This window comes from Peromyscus eremicus, chromosome 13, assembly GCF_949786415.1.
Source record: "Peromyscus eremicus chromosome 13, PerEre_H2_v1, whole genome shotgun sequence".
In the NCBI taxonomy this organism is placed as follows: domain Eukaryota; kingdom Metazoa; phylum Chordata; class Mammalia; order Rodentia; family Cricetidae; genus Peromyscus; species Peromyscus eremicus.
In genome coordinates, this window is record NC_081429.1 from 24,091,387 (window position 1) to 24,116,545 (window position 25,159).

The following is a 25,159-nucleotide window of genomic DNA, read 5'->3' on the forward strand; positions in this document are numbered from 1 at the left end:
GGAAATGAATTCCTTTCTTTTTATACAGTACTAACTTTCAGAACTGTTTAGTAACTTTGGGCCCACATGGGCAAATTCCTGACTCAGAGGCCTGACACTCCAGAGGCCCCTCCTTTGGGAAACTTTTCCATTGCAGTGAGAGGCAGGATCAAAACAAAAGAAAACACCAAAAAAAAAAAAAAAAAAAAATACAGGCGCTGACCAAAAAAGTCCTCAAACACTACTTTGAGCCCCCACATTCGCTGAGTTTATAAGGATGGAAGGAATTCCACTGGCTGCCAGCCAGGAGGCTTTCAGTATCAAGAGGGTCACTCTTGGAGCATGTGGGGGAGAGGGGAGGTGAGAGCTTTCTCAAACTGTTTCAAGCCACCTTTTCCTTCCGTAACCCAGACCCATCTCCAGTCTGTGTGCACAGCACTTGGCCTGGAGGTGGGGGTGGGAGCACACCTGGATTTGGATCCAGGAGCAGGGGTAATCCTGGCACGTGGGATGTTGCTGCAGCCCAGCCCGCACTCTATGACTGTGTTCCTCTGCTTTGCTGCAGGAGGAGGAGGAGGTGACCAAGCAGTTAGAGGACAGTTGACACTCCCCCTAACTGTCGGCCCCAGCCCGTGGGGCTAGCCCTGAACTCCGCCAGTTCGCCATGATTGCCACCGGTGGCCTACTGAGGATATCCGCCAGAAAGCAAGATCCCCTCCGCCCCACCAGCCAGGTCCCTAAGCGCAAGAGGAAAGCCAAGAAGAGGCGTAAAAACGACGTGGTTGTGGTGAAGGGCAAGCTGAAGCTGTGCTCCATCTCCGGGCTTATTGCCCTTTGCGGGATCCTAGTGCTGTTGGTGGGCATAGCCATGGCCGTGGTGGGCTACTGGCCAAAGGCCAACACGGCCAACAGAGGGGGCAGCAAGCAGCCATTGCCTGTGGGAGGCGGCCATCGCTTTGGGACCACTGGCAACAGCAGCCTTGGCAGCAAAAACCCGACCAAGAGTCACTCCGGGACCCCAGGGGGTGTCAACTCTACTTCTGTGGAAGGACCCAGGAGTTCGCCTCCGACTAGATCTGCAGCCACATCCTCTTCCTCTTCCTCTTCCTCCTCCTCCACATCAGTGGGCTTCTTCTTCCGAATCGTCTCAGGCTACTTGCACTCAGACAAGCTCAAGGTCTTTGGGCCCCTCATCATGGGTATCGGCATCTTCCTCTTCATTTGCGCCAACGCGGTGCTCCATGAGAACAGGGACAAAAAGACCAAGATCATCAACCTGCGGGACCTCTACTCTACTGTCATCGACGTGCACAGCCTCCGCGCCAAAGATCTGGCAGCAGCAGCAGCTGCAGCCGCTGCAGCCGCGGCCTCCTCCGCCGCCCCCGCCCCCGGCTCTGCACCCCCCAGGGCAGCGCCGCTCAATGGCTTTCTGAGCTACGTGCAATCCCGGGGCCTGGAACTGAAGCCTGGTAGCTGCACAGGCTCTGCAGACGCCTTCGGGGCCACTGCAATGCTGGCCAGGGGCTCATGGCCCCACCCCGCCGGGCTAGGCGGAGGCGGAGGCGGGACTCGGGATGCAGGGTCGCCGCCGGACCTGGCTTCATCTCCGCGCTGTCCGCGGGAGCCCCCGAGCCTGGCCGAGGCGGTGTACAGCATCTACCGCGAGCGCTCCAGCGGGGCTGGCCGTCGCCGGACCACAGTTGCCGCGGTGGCTGCGGCCACGGCCACGGTCACCGCCGCCGCCAGTGGCAGCAGCAGCCCGGCGCTCTGCAGCCCGACCGGGAGTTGGGGGCGCCAGAGCACCGCCAGTTCCCTCGTGGGCTCCTCGCTGAGCGCCTTCGCGCTGCTGCCTTTGCAAGGGGACCGGGACAGAGACGGGGACTCGGAGGGGGCAAGTTGCAGCTGGCACAGGCCGCCGGGGGAACGCGGCTCTCGGGATCTCCCCAGGGAAGAACTGGACCTGAGCCTGACGGACCTCCGGGGAGCCGAGGGCGGGGCGCGCTGGGCGTCCAGTGAGCCGGACCAGCCCGAGGGCGCGGCGACAGCATGCACCGCCAGGGGGCAGGGCGGCCGCCTGCCCAGGACAGGCAGGTACGCGGCCTGGCGGCGCCGCAGCACCAGCGGGCTCCTGGACTACCGGTCGCAACCGTCTCCGGAGCCTCCGCCCTCCCCTGGTGCAGCGGACCTGGACTCCAGCCTTCCAGAGACAGCCGCCACGCCCTCGCTCCCTCTGCGCCCCAAGGACTCGCCCCGCGTCCGGCGGGACTCCCATAGTTTCCAGTCCGATGAGCCGTCCTGCAGCAATAAGGGCTACACCCCCCTGAGGGAGGCTGACACCTCTGTGGAGTCGGTCGTGGATGTGGTGGCCAGGAAAAGGCTAGACTGTGCAGATGCCACGGATCCGGGTACGGAGCCTAGCTCCCCGGAGGGTCCCAGTCCAGAGACAACTAGGGAGGAGCAGCCTCAGTCTGGGCAGAGGCAGTTTACAAACAAGGAGAAACTCTTTCTGATTTCCAGGTCTCACACCCCAGGAACAGAGGACCCAGACCTGGAAAACTCTTCCACCTAGGGAGAAAGAGGAGAGCAGGGAAAGGAGAGACTAGTCCCACTGGAACCCCTAACCCTAACCCATTTCCCTGTGGACAGGTCCGAGGAAACCATTCAATATCCAAAGAGCTGCAGAATGTTATCCTTGAATTGCGTTCACAAGATTCGTGTAGATAACTCAAGCAATTTTTTTTTTAAAAAAAGCAGTCGTCTTTTTATGTCCGATGGTGATTGTACGTTCCATGAAAACCAAATGTATTAAAAGGTCATAATCTAGTTCATTAGATGAAATTCTCTTAATTTTCTTAGGCTCAAAATAATATATTTTTGACAGTAACTCTGCACTTTATTCCAATTTTTCTTTACCCCCCCCACCTTCCCTCGCCCCTGTACTCTGCTGCTGACGTCGTTCATAGCTGCTTGTGGATGAACGACAAGCTTTTTACTTCCCTCTTCTTGAAGAGCCTAGAAGAGTCTGTGTCAGTTCTCTTAGAACTGATCTTTCTAGGTGAAGTCCAAGCCTAAAGCATGAGCATCGGAGAGAGAGGGTTCCCTTGCCTTACCCTGCTCTGCGCTCCAGCTGTCCAAAGGACTCTATTTTTAAAAAGGAGATTTGCATTTTGCTACCAGGGTGTGTGAAGACTGGAGGGTGCCAGCTACTAGACTGGACTGTTACACCCCTAAACTCCCAATACCAAGTACACCATGCGTTACCCAGTATTACTACACCTGTATGGAAAGTAACATTAGTATTTAAAGTCTTTTGTTTTTTTGTTTTTTTAATAAAAAAAGTTTCCAAACAATTAAACAATAACATTGCCTCGTTTTGCCTGGGAACTAATGCACAGCAAACAGTTAACAATTTCTCTCGTCGATGCAAAATATTCGTCTGTTAAAACTGTAGTCACCTTCTACCAAAGTGACAGAGGGTCAGTAAGGGTGTGAGTGCATTAATCCATTTCCAGTGTTTTTACCTTGAAGACATAGAGCAGTATGTGGCCCTTGGGAGTAGAATGGAACCTTGACTAAATACTATTTTCCTATAATACTTGCCGTTAACTCAAGGTTAATTTACAGGGGTGCCAGCCTTAACAAGCCCCTCCCCACCCACTCCTGTTTCTCTCTTTGTTCTAGGTTCATGGTCTTGCATCTATGGCTGACATAAGCCACACAGTAATGTTACAATACTTCGGGAATAGTTCACGTTTCATCAGTTAGCCAATTGTCAAGACCAGAAAACAAATGATTTTCAGTTCTAATTAATCCCTCTTCCTCTGAGTGTGACCTGAGACTCATCGCAGAAGACCAAAACAACGCTTTTAAAGAAAAACCAGTGGCAGGTGTGCTGGCATTGCCCCGCACGAGTGACCAGGCATGCTGCAGGTGTGTAGATTCAGGAGCTCATGGTATCTACGAGCTGTGACGCTCTTAACACTGCAGACACAGGCCTCCACCATCAGCTCTGTAAGATAAGGTTAAAAGACCCATCCAGCTCTACGGGGAACAACCGTGGGGCAGGGAGGAAGAGCAGGGATTGGAGTGCAGAGTCCAGTAGAATTCCAGAAAACATACTTAATTCAGCACAGGGGCTACTGTCCTCTCGGTACCACTGTGACGTATCTTCTGCCAGCTGCAGCAGCAGCAGCAGCTCAGGCCTCACCCCAGGCTGCTGCAATCTGGGGTAGTTATTCATTATCTGCAGAACCACAGGCAAATCACTTAATCCCTCTGGGCCTCTGGTGAATGATGTAATCTCTATGATCCCCTTCAGCTCTAAAAGCTTAACTTAAATTCAGAGTATTGGATTTATGCTGGATACAATCTTCTGTTTGTACATACAACTTAGCAAAGAGTGATATATTCCATAAACTTCCATGAGCAGAACTTTCTGTAATAAATTTTAAGTGGACCTAGTGCTCCCTCAGACTATACGCATTAAGCTAATAACTCACTTTGAATCTCTGGATTAACTTGTTGAACTTTTCTATAAAGCAAAAGTGAGTTTCTGACAAGTAAGAGACACAAACAAATGCAATAAAGGCCCTGGTAACATTGTATTTCCATTCTGCCCTCAGAGAGTGTGTTACTGAAAAGTTAAAATGGGCCCTGATATTCTTCAGCACTGTTTCCAGTCCTCAGAAAATACAACATGATGATATTTAACAAACTGTTACTCTCTCATAGCCTAAATAAAGGGGGATGGATAGAATCAATTTTTCCCCTTGCAGCCCAGAAAATTCAGCCTAAACAACTGATTTGTGTTTATTATTGATATTGATCAGAGTAAATAAGCCCTTCAGTTTCTGTTGCCTCAGTGTCCCCTTCTATACATAGGAATAGAAACAGGACCCATGTCAAGGGATGGAATACTGACGAAATAATTTAATCTACGTATAAAGTGCTTGAAACAGGCTTGGCAGAAAGACAGTGCTGTAAACGTTTCAGTAGTTTTATTTCTAACAGCATCAACTGCTAAGTAGACTTATTTCATATGGGCTTCTTTTTTTATTCACAGAATAATTTTAGGTTTGAAAATCCAACGTGTAAATCAGTGGAGCACAGTGGCTGGAAGTGTGACTTCCAGGGCTTATGTAATACTGCCTGGGTTTCTGAGTCCGTTAAATAGCAATAATAATAGCATTTGACTCATAGGATTAATTATTCAAGTGAGGGCTAAATAAACTAATATGCTTAAAGGACTTAGAACAATTCTTGGCACACACAAAAATTCAGTAAATGCTAAGCACTATTATATAAGCAAAATTCAGAAAAGTAATTAGTAATCTAAATTTATCACCCAGTTGTTAGGGACAACGACAGATTTATTGTATAGAAAAGTCTTAATAACTTAGGTATATTAGAGAAAACAGATCTTCAGAAGTTAAAGCCTTGAACGGGGAGGTAGACTTCCTGTGGCACGGGACCATGATGTTATGTAACAGTGGATGAGTGCCCAAAACCCATCAGTTCATTTGGCCACCATTGGTCCCTTTTCGTGTTCCAAAGCTGAGCACATCCGAAGGCCAGCGAACTCCTGAGGTCACAGTCCCTGTCTGTCAGAAAGACCCAGGGTCGAGATCGAGAGCACACTGCACACCAACCTTCTCTCTTCTCACTTTTCAGTCATGGTGGGCTTCTCAAAAGGATGGACATTTGAATTTTTTGAGCTGAAGGAGTTAAAGCAAAAAAATATTCTTACCATATCAATGCAAACTAAGCAAATGAGCGTGTATCGTGTTATATGTAGTATTATATAGTATTTTGCCAAGACACAAAGCTTACTTCCCTTTAACTTATAAATAAGATCTTGTATTAATGATTGTAGCATAAGGTGGATATTTTCCTTATTCATAACAAATAAAATGTAAGCATAATAGTCACTGGTTTTGTTTTATATAGAAGGGGTAATTTTAAGGTATTTTTGGAGGTGCTAAAATCGAGAATTAAAAATTTGAAGTTACACTAAGTTTCGAATGACTATAGCTTTGAATGTGTTCTGAGACTTCTTCCTTTTTAAGGGACTCTTCTCTGAGAGATTTTTTTTTAAATCTTCAAAATGAAATGAATTTCTTTAAAGACTAAGTCTCCACAAATTGGACAGTCAGTCCAAATTCAGTCCAACAACTTCCTGCTACTCTCCAAAGGACAAAACCCAGATGAAACTCATATTTACTGTGGGCCACCTGGTCACCATGATGTCAGAAAAGCCACAGGGCTAGTGTTGAATTCAGCCAGGGCTGAAGCATTCCAGGAGTTACCAAGGCCTACCCAGTAGCACCAGGTTTGAACCATCCCAGGAATTATCACTGCTTACCATCCAGGTGATCTAGTTGCCTCCCCAGATCCAGAGGCCTTTTAAAGCATCTACTGTCTGAAAATACATTGTTATTCAACATTAAGTGGACACTCATCCTGATCCCTTCACTAATGCCAGCTATGCTACGGCTTTTTGTGATAATCGGGACATTGACATACTCAATGCTGAGATAATGCATAGCCTTATTGATCAGGTGTGTTACTTTGTGATACACAGAGCATCACGAAGCCTGTACCTGTCTATAGCTATGCTTCCAATCCCCACAGTGTGAGTCCTAGTGAGGTCAGGAAGCTTAGCTGCCAGTAACAAGGGAAGCAGCCAGTTGCCAGACCCAGGTGTGTAGCAGGAAGAGGATCTTGGAGAAAGACAGAAAAGATGAAATTAGGCGAGCATCTCCAGAAATGATTTCATCTCAAAAAAGAGCACTTGGTTACTTGGCTTTATGGATTGGCTTGTGTTGTATGCAGAGACCAGTCTTCGAATGAAGAAATGGAGCATTTCTATTCCTTAGAAAACATCCTTTCAGAAAATGCATAACTGGACATATGTGTATGTCTCTCAATGTGTAAGAAATTCAACATAACATGTTATTGACATCAACCCATTTAATACTAGTAAGTACTAGACATCTAATAATGTCCAATAGTTGAAACGGAGGTGTTGTTTTGAGGTTGGCAAACTCAAGCATCTATCTTTTAACTAACTCAACTTTCAGTGGAAGAAAACCCCAAGTTATTATTTATCAGCACATTCAGTCAATGGAAACAAACAAGGCCAAAACCCTACTTTGTTTCATTCCTAGCCTTGTATCTTTTTTTGCTTTGTGAGTGTGAGTGTCTGGCATTCCAGCGTGTAGAGATACAGTCTTAACAGAAAAGCTAACAACCTGTCAGAATAGGCAGAGCTGCAGTCTTTAGGGTTAAACAGACATACTTGTTCCAGCCCTGCTTAAATTGATACTGAATTGCTATTTGGGAGCTTGGTAGTTACTATGCTATGCTCAGAGGATAGGTATGGATAAATTACTAGCTCCCACCATAGGACCTTATAGGGTTGTTTTTGAGACAGGCACATAACCAGTGTTTTCAACATAATGTAAGTAAACCTTACAAGATAATTATGAGGGCCTTCTAGCTGGGGCCTGATTGATGTAGAGAGATCATTACAGGTACAAAAATATGGGGAAAAAATGTCAGTCAGGGACCAGTATAAGAATTGGCAGGAGGCAAAGATCACTACATGAGATTATGATAAGGCCTGCTTAGATTTACCTTTTCCTCAGTTTCTCTACAAGAAAGACACAGTGGTGTGTTAATTTTAGAAAAACCCAAACACTTTTGCCTCTGTATCTGTAGATGTCTATAAGTAGATATCTCATTTGTAAGGAGCATAAATATATTTGAAACTTGGATTAAAGTGACCGAATTTTAAAGCACTCCAAGTGCACATTCCTCACCATTAGGTAGTAATGATTCCGTTTATAATAAATTCTACTAACGGGGCTAAGAAGCATCGATTCACCAAACTCCAAGAAACCACATCCTTAAGCTAGCTTTATGAACAAGAAGTATTTTGCTGAGTTACATGTTGACTTTTTGGTTGAGTTACATGTTGACTGAAAAATTACACTGAATTTAAAAATTAAAATTTCAAAATCATTTTTTTTCTCAATGCATGTGTAATGTGGTAAAAACTGGGAAAGGGTTTGTCACTTGCCACAGTTGGTGTCATTCCAGCATGCTGGGAAGTACTAAGCTTTCTCAAGTGCTGTGAGTCAGCGTCAAGACTGGAGACAGCATTCCACTGGGGATGGCTTGTCAGGCTACAGAATCTAGACGTGCTAACTGATGTATTTCTACAGATTTCTGCATCAATTTGCAACCTCGTTCACGTCAGAGAAAAAGACACCTTTTGTTAATAGCAAACTACATTGCTAATTCCCCTCACACGTGTATTCTCAGCAAAATGAACGTTTATTTATAATCCAAGGCCACCTTCTGCAAATAAAACTTCTTTGTGGACCAGCAGAAGACTACGCCTTTTGATCTCTAAAGAGCTAGTAATTTGGGGATAGCCATTGAAAACAGATTTGGCCAGAACAATGCAGTAAAAGCACAGCTCAATACTTTGTTTACCTGAAAGCTGCAAGAAGACTTACAAGCCAAAAATTATTTTCAACACAAATGTTGCTAATGTAAGAAAAAGTTGTCAGTTTGCTTGTATGCATTCTCGACATAATTACTTGGTTCTTTACAATCTTTTTAGTGCATAAACAGTCAAGCAAAAATATAAACTATGTTTATTTTTTTTTCTACTCCGTGGACGTGAACATTGTGAAAGCACTCCTCGTTTCAGATAAAATTCAATAGATATTATCCACTGAACCTCTCCTGTCAGAGTCACTAATAACGTTTTTTGTAGGGTATTGGTCATTGTTGGGTATAGGTATTGGTCTGAGGTTTAAAACTGGGAAAAGCTGTAGATGAAGTGCCGAAATCAGTAATGGCATCATAAATGATGTCAGTTAACTAACAGAGTCCCTGTGAGGAGCAAGAACACTGGAGGAAGGGATGACTAAATGCTAATCCCTCTGCTTATGTAACCACACAGCTCCAAGTGTTGGGAGCACTAAATATGACTTGAGTGTGTTTATTGGACTGAGCTGTTTCTTCCATTTATATTCTTAATTTCATTTCAGCTTCACGCTTGAGAACAGTTCTTGATTTATGAGATGTGTCCAGATGACTTTTTTAGGAAAAAAAAGAAAGTATTATATTAATAATAATAAGCTAAAAGAGACCAAAGAGTAATTTGGGAAAGTTGGTTATAATATGGTAATTTTTCTCCTCAGTTTTTATATATTCTCATAGAGAGAATAAATTGACTACTTCTTGTCTGTGGTGAAGACTCAAAACACAGCCAGAGTTCATAGCCTTCTTCTTCCACTCCTCTTCCCCATGGGTGTGGACATGAGCCACTTTTTCTGTCTATACCGTATCTTCTGACCAAGTCAGAGGTATGGAGATAAATGCTCTCCACTGCCTAGAACAAAAGCCAACCTTGATTAAGTCAGTGGCAATTCAACCTAACACTTTAACAAATAAAGTGAATAGAGCATCTGGCTAGCCTGTAAGAATGAATCATCAAATTATAGTAAAAAATAATAATAACCTGAAATGATATAAATGGGAAAAGAACTTACTTCAGGTATGATTAGAGCCATGAGTAAAAACAACACCAGTTGATGTGAGGCAACTTTTAAGCCCCAGCATAATTTTAGAAAATTGTTGAGTGGTTGTGTATAAATAAGACATGCCTCAAAAATGTTAATTAAACTGGTTGACATAATGGGTTGAGATGTATGATTGACTTAGCCATCCTCCCACAGCCATTTGGAAAGAAATTGTAAATTCTAGTTATGAGAGGCTAGATTGCATGATAAACTCAGGGGTGGAGGGTTGAATAAGCAGCCTTTTCCAGCCACCAAAAACGAGGAGACCTGGGAAGTGTCTCTGGGCCACCTCACTCATCATTTCCACCAGTTAGAAAACCCAAGCTCAGCAGCAATAAAGATTTGTAGTCTCAATGGCTTCTCCTTGGCCCAACATCTTTCAGCACATAAATCCATAAACAAAAGACAACAATACAATTTGGAGTTGGATATCCAAGAGAGTAATTCAGTACTGTGTCTTTTAATTTGTACCCACGTCTTGCCATCTTGAAAACTGCTAAAGGAGAAAATGGCTGAGATGTGCCATAGCATGTATTACAATCCAGAATGTTGAACACTGATGAGTGTCTGGTACTGATTTTTAGGCTTTGGCCTACAATTGTAGACTTCAGAATCAAGCTACCCAAAGTACCGGTGGAAGCACCCATAGGATTTCGAGTTGCAAGTGTCATGGTTGGGAGGTCCTGTTCACCTGTGCATGCTGTGTGTGGCAGTAATTGGGCCACCGGAATGTGAATAATGTGAGTTCTGCAAAAGAAAGATACTTTAGAAACAAAATCATACAGTGTAGTGATAAAAGCCTGGCTTCAAGCAGTTAATAGGATTGGCGGGGTTGATGTGCCATAGCTAGCAACCTGAAGGCAATCAATGAATCCCAAAACACAAAATCTCCTCCTCTAGTCACAGTCCAGGCTTGGGAATGCACTTGACTTCACATGTTCTGCCAAAACACACACAGGAGGTTTGGTGACAAATTCAATAGTCAGTTCCTATATTGCACTTCATTTTCATATCAGATAGCTTATATTTTTATTATACCTATTTACAGTCAATATTATAGTCATAAATGAAAACCCATGTGTTTCAGGGGGAAAAAGTCCTGGAGGTGAGGGCACTAAACAAATGTCAAAGTCATATGCCCTGGAACTGATTTCAATTACATTTGCATAATTAAATTTAAATAAAATAGGAGTAACTAGTTATGTAACTAAGGTCTTCAATTGGAATATACAGGCTCCCTCCTTTAATCAGAAAATGCAGAGATGGTCAAAATGATTTCCAAGGGGGATGAATTTGTTCTTATGATGACTGACTCTTGTTTGTTTTTCGTGACAAGGTCTCACTTTCAGGATGTAGCCCAGGTTAGCCCCAAAAAGCAACCTGCCCCAGCTTCTCGAGTATTGGGATTACAGATATGATCCACCATGTTCAGATATGATTCTCCACCAAGCTGGGGGTGTATTCCTAAGGGAGGATTGGCCACAGTGTGTGAAGATCTCTCCTCAGAGTGGAACCAGATGTTCACACACCTGGAATGAACTAGATTTTTCCTGGCTTGGTCTTCAGCGAGCTAGTCTCTGTGTTCCTCTGTGACAGCCAAAGCAAGTATAACCCTGCTCACAAAAATCTGAAGTTAGCTACAGCCACACAGGCTGCACCATGCTGAATTATCAGTAAAATATATCGTGAGTTTTTACTCCCATTCTGCTTTTCTTTAGCCACAGTAAAGGATTTAAGACAAAATCTGTTGGCATGAAAGCACTGGGAATTTCACCACTGTCAAAGAACAAATAGGTAAATTTAGATGAAAAACCACCTAGCTTGCTTGATCTTTACGGAGCGTCTATACTGATCACTGTCCGATCTTCTTCATTGTGTATTGGGATACAAAGGTCTCAGGAAGCTTCAAAAGCATATTAAATTGAGGGGTATTTAAATTAAACCCATACCTCATTTTCAGGCCGAATTCTTTAAAATTGCTTTCTTGTGCTTTTATCCCTAAGTGACTCATATATATTCAGCTGTTTTATTTTATTTTATTTTTGATGTTTAGTGTTTGTTCAAAATTTTAGATTTCCCTGCCTCTCTCTCCCCCTACTGGCGACTAGGTATAAGCACAGCTTATTTTGAAAACATGTTTCAATGTGTTGTAAGCAACCCCCCCTCCCCCGGCCCCCGGTTTTTTCTGCCCAAATGAGACTTAAATAATAAAGTGTGCTTCCTATGCCCGCTATTCCTAGCAACAGAAAAATGCTTTCTGAATTTGTTGTACAGCTATGCTCCCATCCTGGGAATGTGGACAGATGTTCACAGGGTCATGCTTACCTAGCTTTCTTTTACATCTCCAGACCACTTGCCTAGGGATGGTGCCACCCACAGTGGGCTGGACACTTCTGCATCAATTAACAATCAAGACAGTCCCTCCATGGCCATGCAGTATCTGCACAGGCCAATCTGATTTGTGCAGTTCCTCAATGGAAAATGCTTTTCTCAGATGACTCTAAGCTGTGTCAAATTGACACTTTAAAGCTAACTAGGACAGGAACTCGAGAAAACACTACGAATGATGAGACAAGGAGTTTCACAATACAATAGGACCTTGAACGACTGTGAGAGTCACTGTGAAAGAGAAGGTCCAGGAAGGAAGCCATTTGGCATCTGAGAGATGATATCCTTTTCATGAGACGTGAAGCCAGTACAGACCTCACCATGAGAGAGCCAACTGAAGCCTCGGGTGCAAAGGAGGATGCGGTCTGTACAGCTCTCATCTGTACAGTGGAAGGCCTCGGGCTGCTGTTGGCTCATGTCAGAAAAAATGGCAGCTGTGGAGATGAGGAGGTCGAAGGAAAGCCGGTCCCTCTGCATCTCAGTATCTGAGGAACCTCATCTCACCCAGTGACCTCCCCGACTTTGCTTTTCCTTCCTGCAAGTTGTTTCTATGGCCAACTCTAACTCAGAATCTTCCACGTCCACATCTTCTGAGAAAGGAAGTCCAGCTTAACCAAAGTGACATAATTTGAAAGCAGACAAACAAATCAGAGTCCATCTGTTGTCAACTTATCACCAACATACACCTCTCTAACCATATTTAATGTTCACAGGAAGGCAGAACAGCATCATGTTCAACAGGACAGAGAGCTCTCACACAGAGAACGAGGTAATACTGTGTAAAGAGGAAACAAGGGTATATTCTTGACTGATGTTCACTCTTTCCATAACCGGGTCCCATTCAATTCTCTGCTAGAAGAGGAGGAAAAACAAAGAAAGAGAAGATTCCATATTCCATATTCCCTTCACCTTAGCAGATTCATAGCCTGGTTGTGATAATTTTTCTCTTTGGGAACTTATGCCTTGCTCTCAAAAGGTATATACCAGGAGCCATCTTGCTCATATCTATTTTTTCATTACAGAGCTTGGAAATTACCCTCAAAATTATCCTCACTGTGTAGTAGCCAAATGATTCCCGGAGCAGTGAGAATTGACCAGGTCTGCGGTAGCTTCATTCTGCCTGAACGGTCAATCCACAAGGTCAACAGTGATCTCTACTTCCATACCGGCACTGTGTGCCTGGGTAGGAACATGCTAGCACTGTCATTTGAAGGCAAATTGCTTCTGACTAAAGATTTAAAAAACACATATTTTCTAGTCCACAGATTGTTTAGGTATGTAAGCTCCCAGGAGGCCTCAGAACCCCCAAACTATAGCTACCACTAAAGAAGTTTACACTAGTAAGTCATTAGGGAAAGTAGTAAGAGGAGTCATGTACATTTATACCCCTTGACTATTGAATACCAGTGCTGGCCGTGGGATAAAGATCCACATACACTCACTGGCAATTCTGAGAATGTACCATTTCTAGAGCACACTGCTTTGAGAGGTCTAAATGTCCCCCATTTTACAACTAGATCTAGGATTTAGTTTTGTAAGAGCAAACAATTTTTTTCCAGCAAAGGACCATTAGTCAACACCATCCCTGACAGCAGAGATGAGGAGAGAAACATATAGGAGGCCTGAGCCAGACCCCATGGTATCGTAAGACAGTAACCAAAAAAGGACAGTTCCTGTAACCCCCTGAAACAGGCCTGGATTGCCCCAGTATGACCAAAGATGGAAAAACTAAAACATCAGCCAATCAAAAATATACTAATGTAACTGCTGCTTCTTTAACCAATCATGTTTGAGATGACTTAACTGTTCCTAAAATTCCCCTATCCATGCTGAAAAGGACCTGTGTGCCTTTGTCCCGGGTGGTCGCCATTTTGTGCACGTGAATGGCCCTGCAATTTCTGGAAAATAAATGCTCTTTGCTCTTGCATACTATTTGAATCTGGGGTCTTCCTTCAGCATTTTCTTAGACCCCTGCAGCTTCAGCTTGCATCATATGGCCATACAGCTACAGTTACGGTTGTCACAAAAGGTCCATCCCACAGTTCTATCAGGCTGGCTGTTCAGATGACAGAAACTGGCAAATTTTATAAACATGAGCCCACTGGAAAACTACACTGGTTGGAAGTTATTTCTATTGGTAGGATTGAAATTATATGGAATTATATGATGTTTAAAATGCATTATGAAGTCCCCAGGGGGTGGTTTTGTTCCAGACAATGAAAAAAAATCTGCAAACCAAATTGAAACAGAGCCTGCCCCACCCATGAGAGAAGCCATCCAGTGTCACCATGGACTGCAGGTCCGTACCATTCATGGGCCATTGGAAAAGGGTTGTGGCTGTGGACAAGGAATGACTGAAATTTATAAACTGAGTCATCCTTGCTCACATGGAAATTAAATTGTTCTTCTGGGGCTGTTCCTTGATAAGACTTAGTATGACACACAAACATTTTTACACTCTGTGCTCACTCCGGTGGGGGCCGTTCCCAAACCTCTTTCTCTCTCAAGATATTGTCACCAGTTTGCAAGAGTTTTAATTCCCCATGCCTGGCTTACACTGAATAAACACAATGCTACAATGATGGGCAGCTCTCATGTCAGGCAAAGAGAGCAATTACTGCACTGTTTGACGTCCTGCCGTGCCGAATGAACAGCATCCCTCAGTTCATCTCGGAGTCAGGATATCTTTCCGTCTCCCTAGCTTTTGAGGGGTACCGGTGTGTTGTTCAGAAGGAGGCCAGAGTTTTTCTCAGTCATTAACTCGGTCATAGGAACCTTGTGTAGGTGTGACAGTGTATGCCGTCACTGTCAACTGAAAGCAAATAGCTTTCGACTACAAGTCCCAGGAAAACAGTATTTGTCCATGGCTGCCAAGGGGATGTGTTGGCTGGAACCAACCTTTTCTTTTGTTAATATATATGTAGTGGTGTTGCATTTTCTGGTAGTAATTATAAAGTGAGAAGAAGTCTGTATTTTTTCCAGAATAGTCTGGGAGGCAGTGGCAAGACTTTTCATTGTTATCAATAATAATACACCAAGTCAAAGAATAGTTTAAAACCACTGATTTAAAAACTCTCCTTTAGTATTTTTAAAACATAAAAGCATTTAAATAATCTATAAGCAAGAAGGAATTGTACATTAAGAATTACGTAGTAGCAGGTATGGTAAAACAGGCCTATGCTCTCTGATACTTCAGAGGCTGAGGATGGCAAGTTCAAGCCAACATAGGAAACTTAGCAAGACCCTACCATGAAATAAGAATATAAAATAAGCTGCAGATATAATTCAATGGCAAAACATTTGTTTAGCATTTGCCAGGCCTAAGTTTAGCCCTCAGAACTGAAAAAAAAATTCACAATAAGGAAGTTGTGATTTGCTCTTGGACAGAAGTTGTAAATTATTAGATGAAATTATTTCCATGTATCTTGATGTATTTGATGACTCTCTTTTTTGTGACATTTTTACACAGATAGAGAACAAATCCAGTTACAGAGAGGCTCTGCCTCACCTTGCACTTTGTCAGCTGAAGAGTACGAAACAAGAACAGAATGTAGAGCATCCCAGCATGAAGAGGCAGAACAGGTGGGGCTGGTGTAGAAGGACAGCAAGCAAGCGACTCCTTGTCTTACTCCTCCCTGACTTTGTTCTGAGTTGATATATCCAGGGATTATTTTCTTTGGTTTATTAACAAGACAGTTTAAAAATATATCTGCTCACATCAGTATTACTGATCATAGTCAGAAGGTAGGTACCAATAGATGGATGATGGATGAACAAAATGTGTACACCTGTGATAGTATATAATTCAATCTTAAAGAAGGAAGGGAGTGTGGTCTTGGCTACTTGGATGGACCTTTAGGAAGTGCTAAGTGAAACTGACCAGTCACAAAAGGACAAGCACCGTCTGTGATGTGATTAGACCAAGCACATTCACAAGGGCAGGGAATAGATTAGGGGTGAATGACAGCTGGGGGAGATGGAATGAGAAATTGTAATATAATGGGTTCAGAATTTCAGCTGAGGTTGCTGAAAATGTTTTCGAGATGGAAGGGTGTGAGGGTAGAACAGTGTAAATGTGCTTCGTGTCACAGAACTGTTAATGCAATAAATTTTATGCTAGGCATGTTTCACCTCAATTTTAAGAATAATCAAAAGCCTGCTAAACACAGGGATCCTTGGAATGAATGAAGCCGGATGTACCCTATAAACACTTGAGCACTGAAGGGGGAGTCATGACTGAATAAGTAAAAATGAAGGCTGCCATTCTAGAGCAGTGGCCACTGACCCCAGGTGAGCACCTTAACATGGGTAACAAGGTGGAGGGGTGTGTTTAATTCATCGGAGACTACCTACAGACTCTCAGAGAATAAAATGAGCAACAAGTGTGATGTTGTGAATACCACCAGAGAGAGTTCCTGAAGTGGACACTCTTATCAGCACCCTCAGCGGCAGGCTCAGGGACCACACTTGCCACAGCTGGTTTGATTTCTCAGTCATAGATTATCAGTCTAGGGGTGAACATGCAACACAAGCTTCCCAGAGAGCGTTCTCTTTGTCAAAAACTTAAAATGTGGGAAGGGGAGAGCCGACATGCAGCAGTCTTCAATGGCAAGTCATGTGGTCACCTGCAGTTTCCAAAGGGAAGGTCCCAAAGTCTTATTACAGAAGTGCCAGAAGCTCCACTTGTTTCTGGTTCCTATGGTGTAAGCCTGACTTAGTCATTGTTGTTGGACAAAACAGGAATATGCCAGTTCCTTGCCTCCTTGATTTTGATTTGGCTCTGCTCTGCTTTTGCTTGTTAGTGAAGGACCATTGATATCTATCATCTATCTATCTATCTATCTATCTATCTATCTATCTATCTATCTATCTATCTCTATATCTATATCTATATCTATATCTATATCTATATCTATATCTATATCTATATCTATATCTACATCTATATAACTGAAAAGGCTTAGACCAGTGATGGGGACACATGAACTCCCTGCTGTGTGATTAGAGGCACCCCCCTCTTCTTCACACTGCCCCTGATGTCCAGGGGAGGGAGAGAGAAGAAAGGTACAGACCATCACCCTTCTCAACACCTGGTTAACACAACTTCTTGACAAATTGATTGTCTCTTTCTCATTGCAAAGACTCTCATAATTGACTGAGAATTTTCAAAAAAAAAACTTTGAAAGTTACAATCAATAGTCACTCAAATAGAAACTGATGTAATGAAGTTGTTACAAAGCACAGTGCTTTGAAAAGTCCCTTCAGTTTCACTGTAGTGAGATTTAACTCTTATAAGCATTTCTTTGTCTTGAGAGCTCACTGTAAGTTCAATACTTCTAAGTGGAAGAACACATGTTCTACCTGCATTGAATTGTGATCATTAACTACAGACCACTGTAATAGATACACACATCCCTTTCCTTCAGGGATTTTCCTGGATATTCTTGTACATAGAGAAAAATCAAATAGTTAATAATATGTAGATTCTGTAGCCAAGTCAGCCTTCTGTGTTTCAAGTTTTGTGTCTCCTGATGCAATAACAAGGTATATCCTTAGGGGCTGGAGTTCAAGTTGGTAGAGTACTACCTAATATGTACTAAGTACTAATATGTAAAGCCCTTGGTCTGGCCCCCAGCACCGTGGTGGTGTGGTGTATGCTATAACAGTTCTCTGGTGAGCTCTGCCCTGGTCCATTCCAGCGTCCAAAACCACGAGGTAGTGAAGAGAACATGTAGTGCACCCCAGGTCTTAAGGGTCCCCAGCAGCCATGCCCCAGGGGCAGGTACCTCAAGGTCATAGGCAGGTGTAACAGCTACAGCTGTCTCATTAGGGGTGGTGCTTCAGGGCACGGCTCAAACAGCTCCCACTACAGAAGCGGTCCTGAAAAATCACTCCTTGAACTAAGAGACATTTTGTATTTATTGATTACTAGCCATAAAAAGAATCTCTTATGAATTGTACTAGCTCGATTTTAAGACAACCATCTCCTTACTGGTTGTAGCTAGTTTCCCCAGGAGCTTCATTTGAGAGAAAAAAATCATCTCAGCAAGGTACCTACTGATGATCTTCTCTAACGTATCTACCTTAACTCATTTAAAATCAGCATTTAAAGATGTCTACTCTATCTTCTTTGATGAGCAAAGATGATCAGGCCTGGACTTAGAGAAATGAGCTCATTAATGTTTTGTTTTCATTTCTTCCAATCCCCTCCATCATTGGTTCTAAAGCTACATGTAGTTGGTTGTTTATTTACTATTGGACTCTTTGCTCTTTGGGGGCCTGCCACCCAGCTCTCAAATAAAAACTCGGAGGCTTATTCTTTCTTATGAATGCCCGGCCCTAGCTTGGCTAATTTCTAGCCAGTTTTTCTTAACTTACATTATCCTGTCTACCTTTTGCCTCTGGGCTTTTACCCTTCTCTATTTCTGTTTATCTTTTCTTTTCTTCTTATTCTGTGTCTGGCTGTGTAGCTAAGTGGCTGGCCCCTTCTCTTCTCACTCCTTGATCTCCTCCTCTGAGATTTCTCCTTCTGTTTATTCTCTGCTTGGCAGCCCTGCCTAACCTTATCTCAGTCTCATTATTGGTCATTCATCTCTTTATTAGGCCATCAGGTGCTTTAGACAGGCAAAGTAGCACAGCTTCACAGGGTTAAACAAATGCAACATAAAAGAATGCAACACATCTTTGCATCATCAAATAAATATTCCACAGCACAAACAAAAGTAACACATCTTAAGATGATATTCCACAACAGCTACAGGCCCTGAGTCAATGTTCCCCGGAGACTGTGTTAGAAAACTAGATCTCCAGTCCTATCCTGTGTGCACTGACCAGACACCAGAGATGCGGCCAGCAACCTGTGTTTTTAACAATCTCGACAAAACTTGAAGCAACTCTGATGCATGCTCAGATCTGAGAACAACTCAGACTCAGTCACTAGCCTTGGCTAGTCATCATATAAATATGTGATGCTTGGGAGCCCGGAAGGCTCAGATAAGCAAATGTAGGTTGTGAAGGCATGGGAGGCTGCCGTAAGAAGAGTTCCACTTCAAGGCTCCTTGAACCCATTGGAGTGAATCATGCAAAACAGAGACTACATAAATGGCAGGATGCTGAGGGACTCGAAGGTCATAGGGTCTTGCAGATCAAGCAATGCTTTATCAGGGCCCCGTGAGCATCTCTCTTCCCGATGATCACCATCACCCTGAGCATGCAGACATAAAACAACACATTCCTATTGTACTAGTCTGTTCAGCCTGACACTGAGAAGTACCACCATCTGGGTGGCAACAGAAATGTCTTTTCTCACTGTTCCAGAGGCCAGAAGACTAAGAGCAAAGAGCTATGCAAAGTGATTTTCCCGAGATCTCTGTGTGTCTTGCAGGTGGTTATCATTTCATGTGTCCTCATGAGGTCTGTGTGCTGTGTGACCACACCCAGATTTCTTTTTTGTGTAAAGATGCTGATGGATTAAGAGCCACTTCCAAGGTCTCAATTTACCTTTATAACGCAGTTGCATCCTGAGAGACCAGGAGTTAGGACTTCAACATCCACATGCAGAATTCAGTGCCTTTGCACTGAGAGCAGTGAGTTCTTTCCAGGAAGCCTTCCGTGAGCCTTGCTGCCTTGACCTTATGGCCACAGGGATCTTCTTTATCCATCTGACACACTGACACCACCTGAAAGCCAGGGAAAGAGAACAAAAAGGTTGAGAACCCTGGTCCTTATTCTAAAGCAGGAGGATTAAGGAGATTCTGTTTACAGAAGTCTAGCAGTACTTACACAGGGACACAAAAAGTATCATGCAGAAAAGTTCTAGGAAATACATCAAAAAAAGTGAGTGGAACTTTAGACCATTTGTATCTAAGTGAGTTACTTCTCCTTGAACTCTCGGTTCCATGATGCAGTACAGCTCTCATCCTGGTCACCTGTGCCTCTCATAAGAGTCAAAGTTGTCACCAATGACAAGAAGCACAAAAACTGAGCTCACCTACCATGACTCCCAGAACAGAACACAAACCCTTGTACCTGGCCACTTCTCAGATGTCTCCCTTGCTGTAGCAAGCATTCTGTGGTAACTGTTACTCAGCATTTCTTACCCAAAAGCACTGAGCTCTGCCTCTCCCTGTCTCTGTCTTATTACCTTTCCTATGGATATTATAGTGTCGGGAGGTTAGTATATTAGTTATGTTAATATCACCGTGACCAAATGCCTGATAGGAGCAACTGGAAAGAAAGGTTTGTTTGTTCCAGCTCATGGATTTAAGAAGCATTATTGCAGCATGGTCGGGAAGTCAGGATGCTAAACATTTGTGGTCTGCTTGGTTTATCTGGCCAGTGAATGGGAAGTAGAGAGCTCTGGAAGAAGCCATAGGAAAGTCTACTCCTCAGTGATCCATTTCCTTCAGCTAGGTCCTACTTCCTACAGGTTCCTCAATGTCCCCAAACAATATCATCATCTGGGCACCAAAGGACAAACTGTTTACTTTTTACATTCAATTCACAACTTAGTCTTGGTAAGCCTTTGAAAACAGAGCCTGTGACCACAGAGCCCATGACCAAGGATTTGTGTGTAGAGGGATCCTCACTCTGTGGAACAACTGTCTTCCTGGCTAAATATGGGTGCCTTGTGAAATATTCCTTCCCAGTGGGGGTGGAGGTGGGGAGAAGAAGCTCATATAATCTACCAGGCTCTGGAAGCTGAGGATGTCACAAGGCTCACAGGGCCCTTTCCCAAGGCTATGTAAGCAGTCACAGTTGCTGGAAGAGGAGCCTGGCAGGCCTGGCTGTGTGTGAGCCAGTGTATGCAGCTTTCACAATGCATGGATGGGCATTTTGGTGAGGCAGTCATTTTTGACTCACCACTGCTCCTGTAAGCAGCCTAGTAAATTCGCTGCTTGTCTAAGGTAGACACTGGTGGAATTGTTCCTTTGGATGTTTTGGTGCCTATCTGAGGTGAATAGGCATTTGCTCAAGCTTCCCCAGGAGAAATCTTGCAGCAAGAGACCTTGTGGTCAGAATGCTCTGTGCTGATGTCTGTGGGCAGGCATCATCTACCCAAACTTCAGCCATATCCTTAGAAAGCAACTCAAAACTGAAGCCTCCACTTTACTGAAAGACGAGGACCCCAGCCTACCTGGACATCTTTAAGCATTAACTTCAATCAACATGTTACTCATGTTGTGAGTATCAACATTGATACTCGGTTCTCATGTTGTGCAAATATTTGAGTCATGTGACTTTTGAAAAGTGAATCGTAACCCTTTCAACATCAAATACACACACTAGAGATCTAATGTCGCTGATTTCAAGTGCCACTGAGATGAATGACATGTGGGTACAAGATATAACCACTGTGAAGGTAAAGAATGTTGTTCAAAATCCAAGTGGCCAGTTTGCTCTGGCCCATTAAATCCATATGATACTTCAAGCAAAGTTTTTAACGATGTATACAGAGCTTTTGAAAATCAAGGTATCGTAACCTAATATTGAAGAATAGTCATCAAGTGTCATACGGTCAGAATGACAAACTTAGACCAAGGGGCAGTTCTAGGTAGCAGAGATAACCCTGGGTAAATCAGGGATGCAGAGAAATGAATCCACAGGAAGAGCTGATGAGGGTGTGAATAGGAAGGGAGAGAAAGCAAAGAAAAACCACTTTGCGGGGTTCAAAGAGAAGTTCTAACTTGCTGTAACTATTTCCATAGCTGCTACATTTCCGCTGAGTTGTGATTATTTATAGACAGCCAGAAGTGTGTTTCAAGTGTAGGATCCAGTTAAATTCTGGCAGCGATTCATCAGAGCCGCAAAAGCAGTGTGGCTTTGTTATGTTAGCATTACGCATGGTTCGTGAAACCTGGAACCAGCTCCTAAAGCTTGTTTTTCTATGCTCAGTGAAAAATAAATATTTGAGCCCTTTATAAAGAAGGCCATGAAAGGGAGATTCTAAACCTCAACAGTCTTTGTGATGGTGCTCACCAGGGTCCTCTGTGTGTGTCCAGCTCCTCAAGCAGGAAGTTCCATCCAGATGTTATATTCCTGCTTTGTTGAAAAAAAATGTGTTTTCTGTGGAATATGAATTTTCTCTCTGCTTCTCCTAGTTCAGTGATTTCTGGCAACATCAAAGAAGTGATACAACAAATGAGATGTTCTCTGAACATAAAGATGCTGGGTCCTTCAGTCTCTTTTAAGAAATAATGGTGTCAGCAACACCTCTCAGGCGAGATTATCATCACCACAAACAGCCCTAGCCAGCTGAAGAAGAGCGGGGCTGTTTCTGCACAGACAGAGATGGCAGTGTCAAACCAGAATGCAGCTGGCATTTAAAAATGTTGAAATTCCCCTTTGTTCTACCATCATTGCTGTGTCTCAGGTATTGGGGGGGGGGCACAGTGAAGAACAAGAAAAGGCCTGCAAATTAATCTACGCTGGTAAGGGATAACTGTTTAAAGAATAAAGGGTATTCATATGAAATGAGACCCCACACATTAGACCCACGAACCACATGACTTTGCAATGTCACTGGTGTGTGTAAACAAAAATGGACACATCAGAACTCGACTTGTGTCAGTGAGATGGCTCCGTTGGTAAAAGTGCCTGCCTCCAAGCTTGATGACTTGAGTTTGACCCTTGGGACTCCTCACCTGATGGAAGAGGAGAACTACCTCTCCCAAGTTATCCTTTGACCTCCATGTGTGGATAACAAATAATAAATAACACAAATAAACAAGCCATACAATGCACAATGCCACCCAGCCCCCACTACATAGTTTATTCCAGCTACATCCAGGTCAGTGAACATAACTTTCAGAAACAAAGAGTCTGCTGGATCCCCAACATTTCTGAGTGTGCACATTTAACTATAGTTTGCGTATAGCTCACAGAGCCATCTTGTGAATCCCTCCACACAAGTTGGTATGTGTGACTGTGTTATTCTAACCAGATGAGTGAGCCCAGAGGAGACATTCATTCATTCACTCGTGTTTGATTTACTTGAGTTTCATCTGTAGTGGTGTGTGGTATACATATGTGTGTATGCTCATATGTGCACAGAGGGCAGAGGTTAACAATAAGCGTCTTCTGCTATTACTCTCCACTTTCTCATTCTGTTCTTTTTGAGGCACTCTCTCCCTGACCCTGGAGGTCACCGATGGGCTAGACTTGCTGGCGTGTGAGCCCCAGAGATCCTGCCAACTCTTTGTTGCCCCAGGATTACAGACACATGGCCACACGTGGCTTTTTCGTGGCCACTGCAGATCTGAACTCAGATTCTTGTGCTTGAGCAGCAGGTCCTTTACCAACTGGGCTAGAGCCACACCCCTCATTTCTTTCTCTTTTTTTGTAGCTTAGACTCCAAACTTATGACTGACCACTCTGCTTCAGTGTCCCAAGTGCTGAAATTACAGGTGTGTCCCACCATACCCGGCTTAGGACATGAATCCATAAAAGCAGACTTGAGTCAGTATGGTGCTGAAAAAGGAGGTAATAATTCCAAAAATGAGACATTAAAATATTAAATATAAAATATTTATAATTACATAGATTCTATATTATATATAAATATATAATATAAATAAAAATTTTTGAAAAAAACAACAAGCAAAATCAACACCAGTAGCAGGATTAGCAGTTCTCAATATGGAATAACTCATCCGGCAAGGAGTATGTGGCAAGTTCTGGAGACATGTATATTTACAGCACTGAATATATGAATATACGTGGTGTGTGTGTGTGTGTGTGTGTGTGTGTGTGTGTGTGTGTGTGTGTTTGTGCGTTCCTCGTTTGGTGTGCTGTCAAACATCCCACAATACCCTAGGCAGCCCTTCCATCCCTATCTAATAAGAATTCTTTGGCCCTCAATGTCAATTAGTGTCCAAATGAACAAGTCTGTGTTCAATATACTTCTTGCTGCTTCCATCAACTTATGGACTGGAGTTCCCCATCTCTGACCTGCCTTGTCTAATAGAATGTGAAAAGTTGAGTGAAAGTTGGGTCCAAATACCAGAGCTGAGGTCCCAGGAGGCCTCTCGGTTTCTGTCTTTGTTCTTTGAGGTATTGCCCATGCCAGGAAAAAAGCACAGGGTGAAAATACTAAGTGGACAGAAGGACCCAGTTGTCCTGGGGATGTGTGGAGGATCAGCACATGAGCCCCAGCCAGACCAAAGCACAGTGGCAGTTCTAAGTTCCTGAAATTTTGCATTTGTTATTCCAGGCAGCAAAGGGTCACTTGGGTCAGGACAGAGCTTACCTTACTCATGGTCCTCCAGGCACCGGTTCTCTGAGCATTTCTAACAAATTATGGTAAAATGACCAAAGAACACTGTATTCAAAGACGATGTTTTATCCTCCGCCTCCACTGGCAAAATTGGACAACCAAATTCTGCAGGATCGCTGGGGAATTCACTCTTCACTGGTGAGAACCTCTGGCCACCACTGGGTCTTGCTTTTACTTCTTACTCTTTGTCTCGAACTAGTACCAAGTGGAGCACGCTGATGGGAGAAGAGGGTGATTAAACAGAAAAATCACAGAAAATGCAGAATGGCAACCCCTATAAACTAGTGTGTGGTTGCAGCCTCCTTCATCCCCCACGTGGTTCCAGAAAGGCGTGGGAGCACTGTGATTTGATTCAAATGCATTGGAAAATGAGAAGGATTACATAGCCCTGGACATCTGTGCTATCCACTATGACGGTGCTTTGCAGGAAGGCCTACCATATGACCTCTAGCCTTAGTGACATTTTTAGGATGTGTCCCATGCAATGTGAGAGACTTTAGGAAGGAGGAGGGCAGGCAGATGCATCATCTACAGTCTTGTCAAGGAGCTGCTTCCAGCCCTTGTGGCCTCCTGTGGTGGTTCATAGGTCAGCGTGGCAAGACTGGGAATCAACTAGGAGAGGACTAGGCACGTCTGTGAGGGAGTTTCTAGATTGGGTCAACTGAGGTTGGAAGACGCCCCAAATGTGGGTGGCTCCATTCTGTGTGGTGGGGTCTTGGACGGAGCAAACAGAAGAAGGTTAGCAGAGCACCGGATGAGTGTGAAAAGTTATCACACGCTGTTGCCACCACAACTCCCTTGCCAAGAGGGACTATACCTTCAAAGTGTGAGATTCTTAGATGCTCTCCCCTTCCCTCCCTCCCTCCCTTCCTCCCTCCCCCTCCCTCTCTTTCCTTTCCTCTCTCCCTCTCTCCTTCCCTCC

At 43.7% G+C, this 25,159-nt stretch overlaps 1 protein-coding gene across 1 annotated transcript; it reads left to right on the forward strand.

Annotated features, from left to right (window-relative positions):
• Positions 1-554: 554 nt before the first annotated feature.
• Positions 555-3,219, forward strand: Tmem200c (transmembrane protein 200C). Its single transcript, XM_059278511.1, has one exon. It carries the CDS (start codon positions 644-646, stop codon positions 2,546-2,548), a length of 1,905 nt encoding a protein of 634 aa, XP_059134494.1. The 5' UTR covers positions 555-643; the 3' UTR covers positions 2,549-3,219.
• The last annotated feature ends 21,940 nt before the right edge of the window (positions 3,220-25,159 follow it).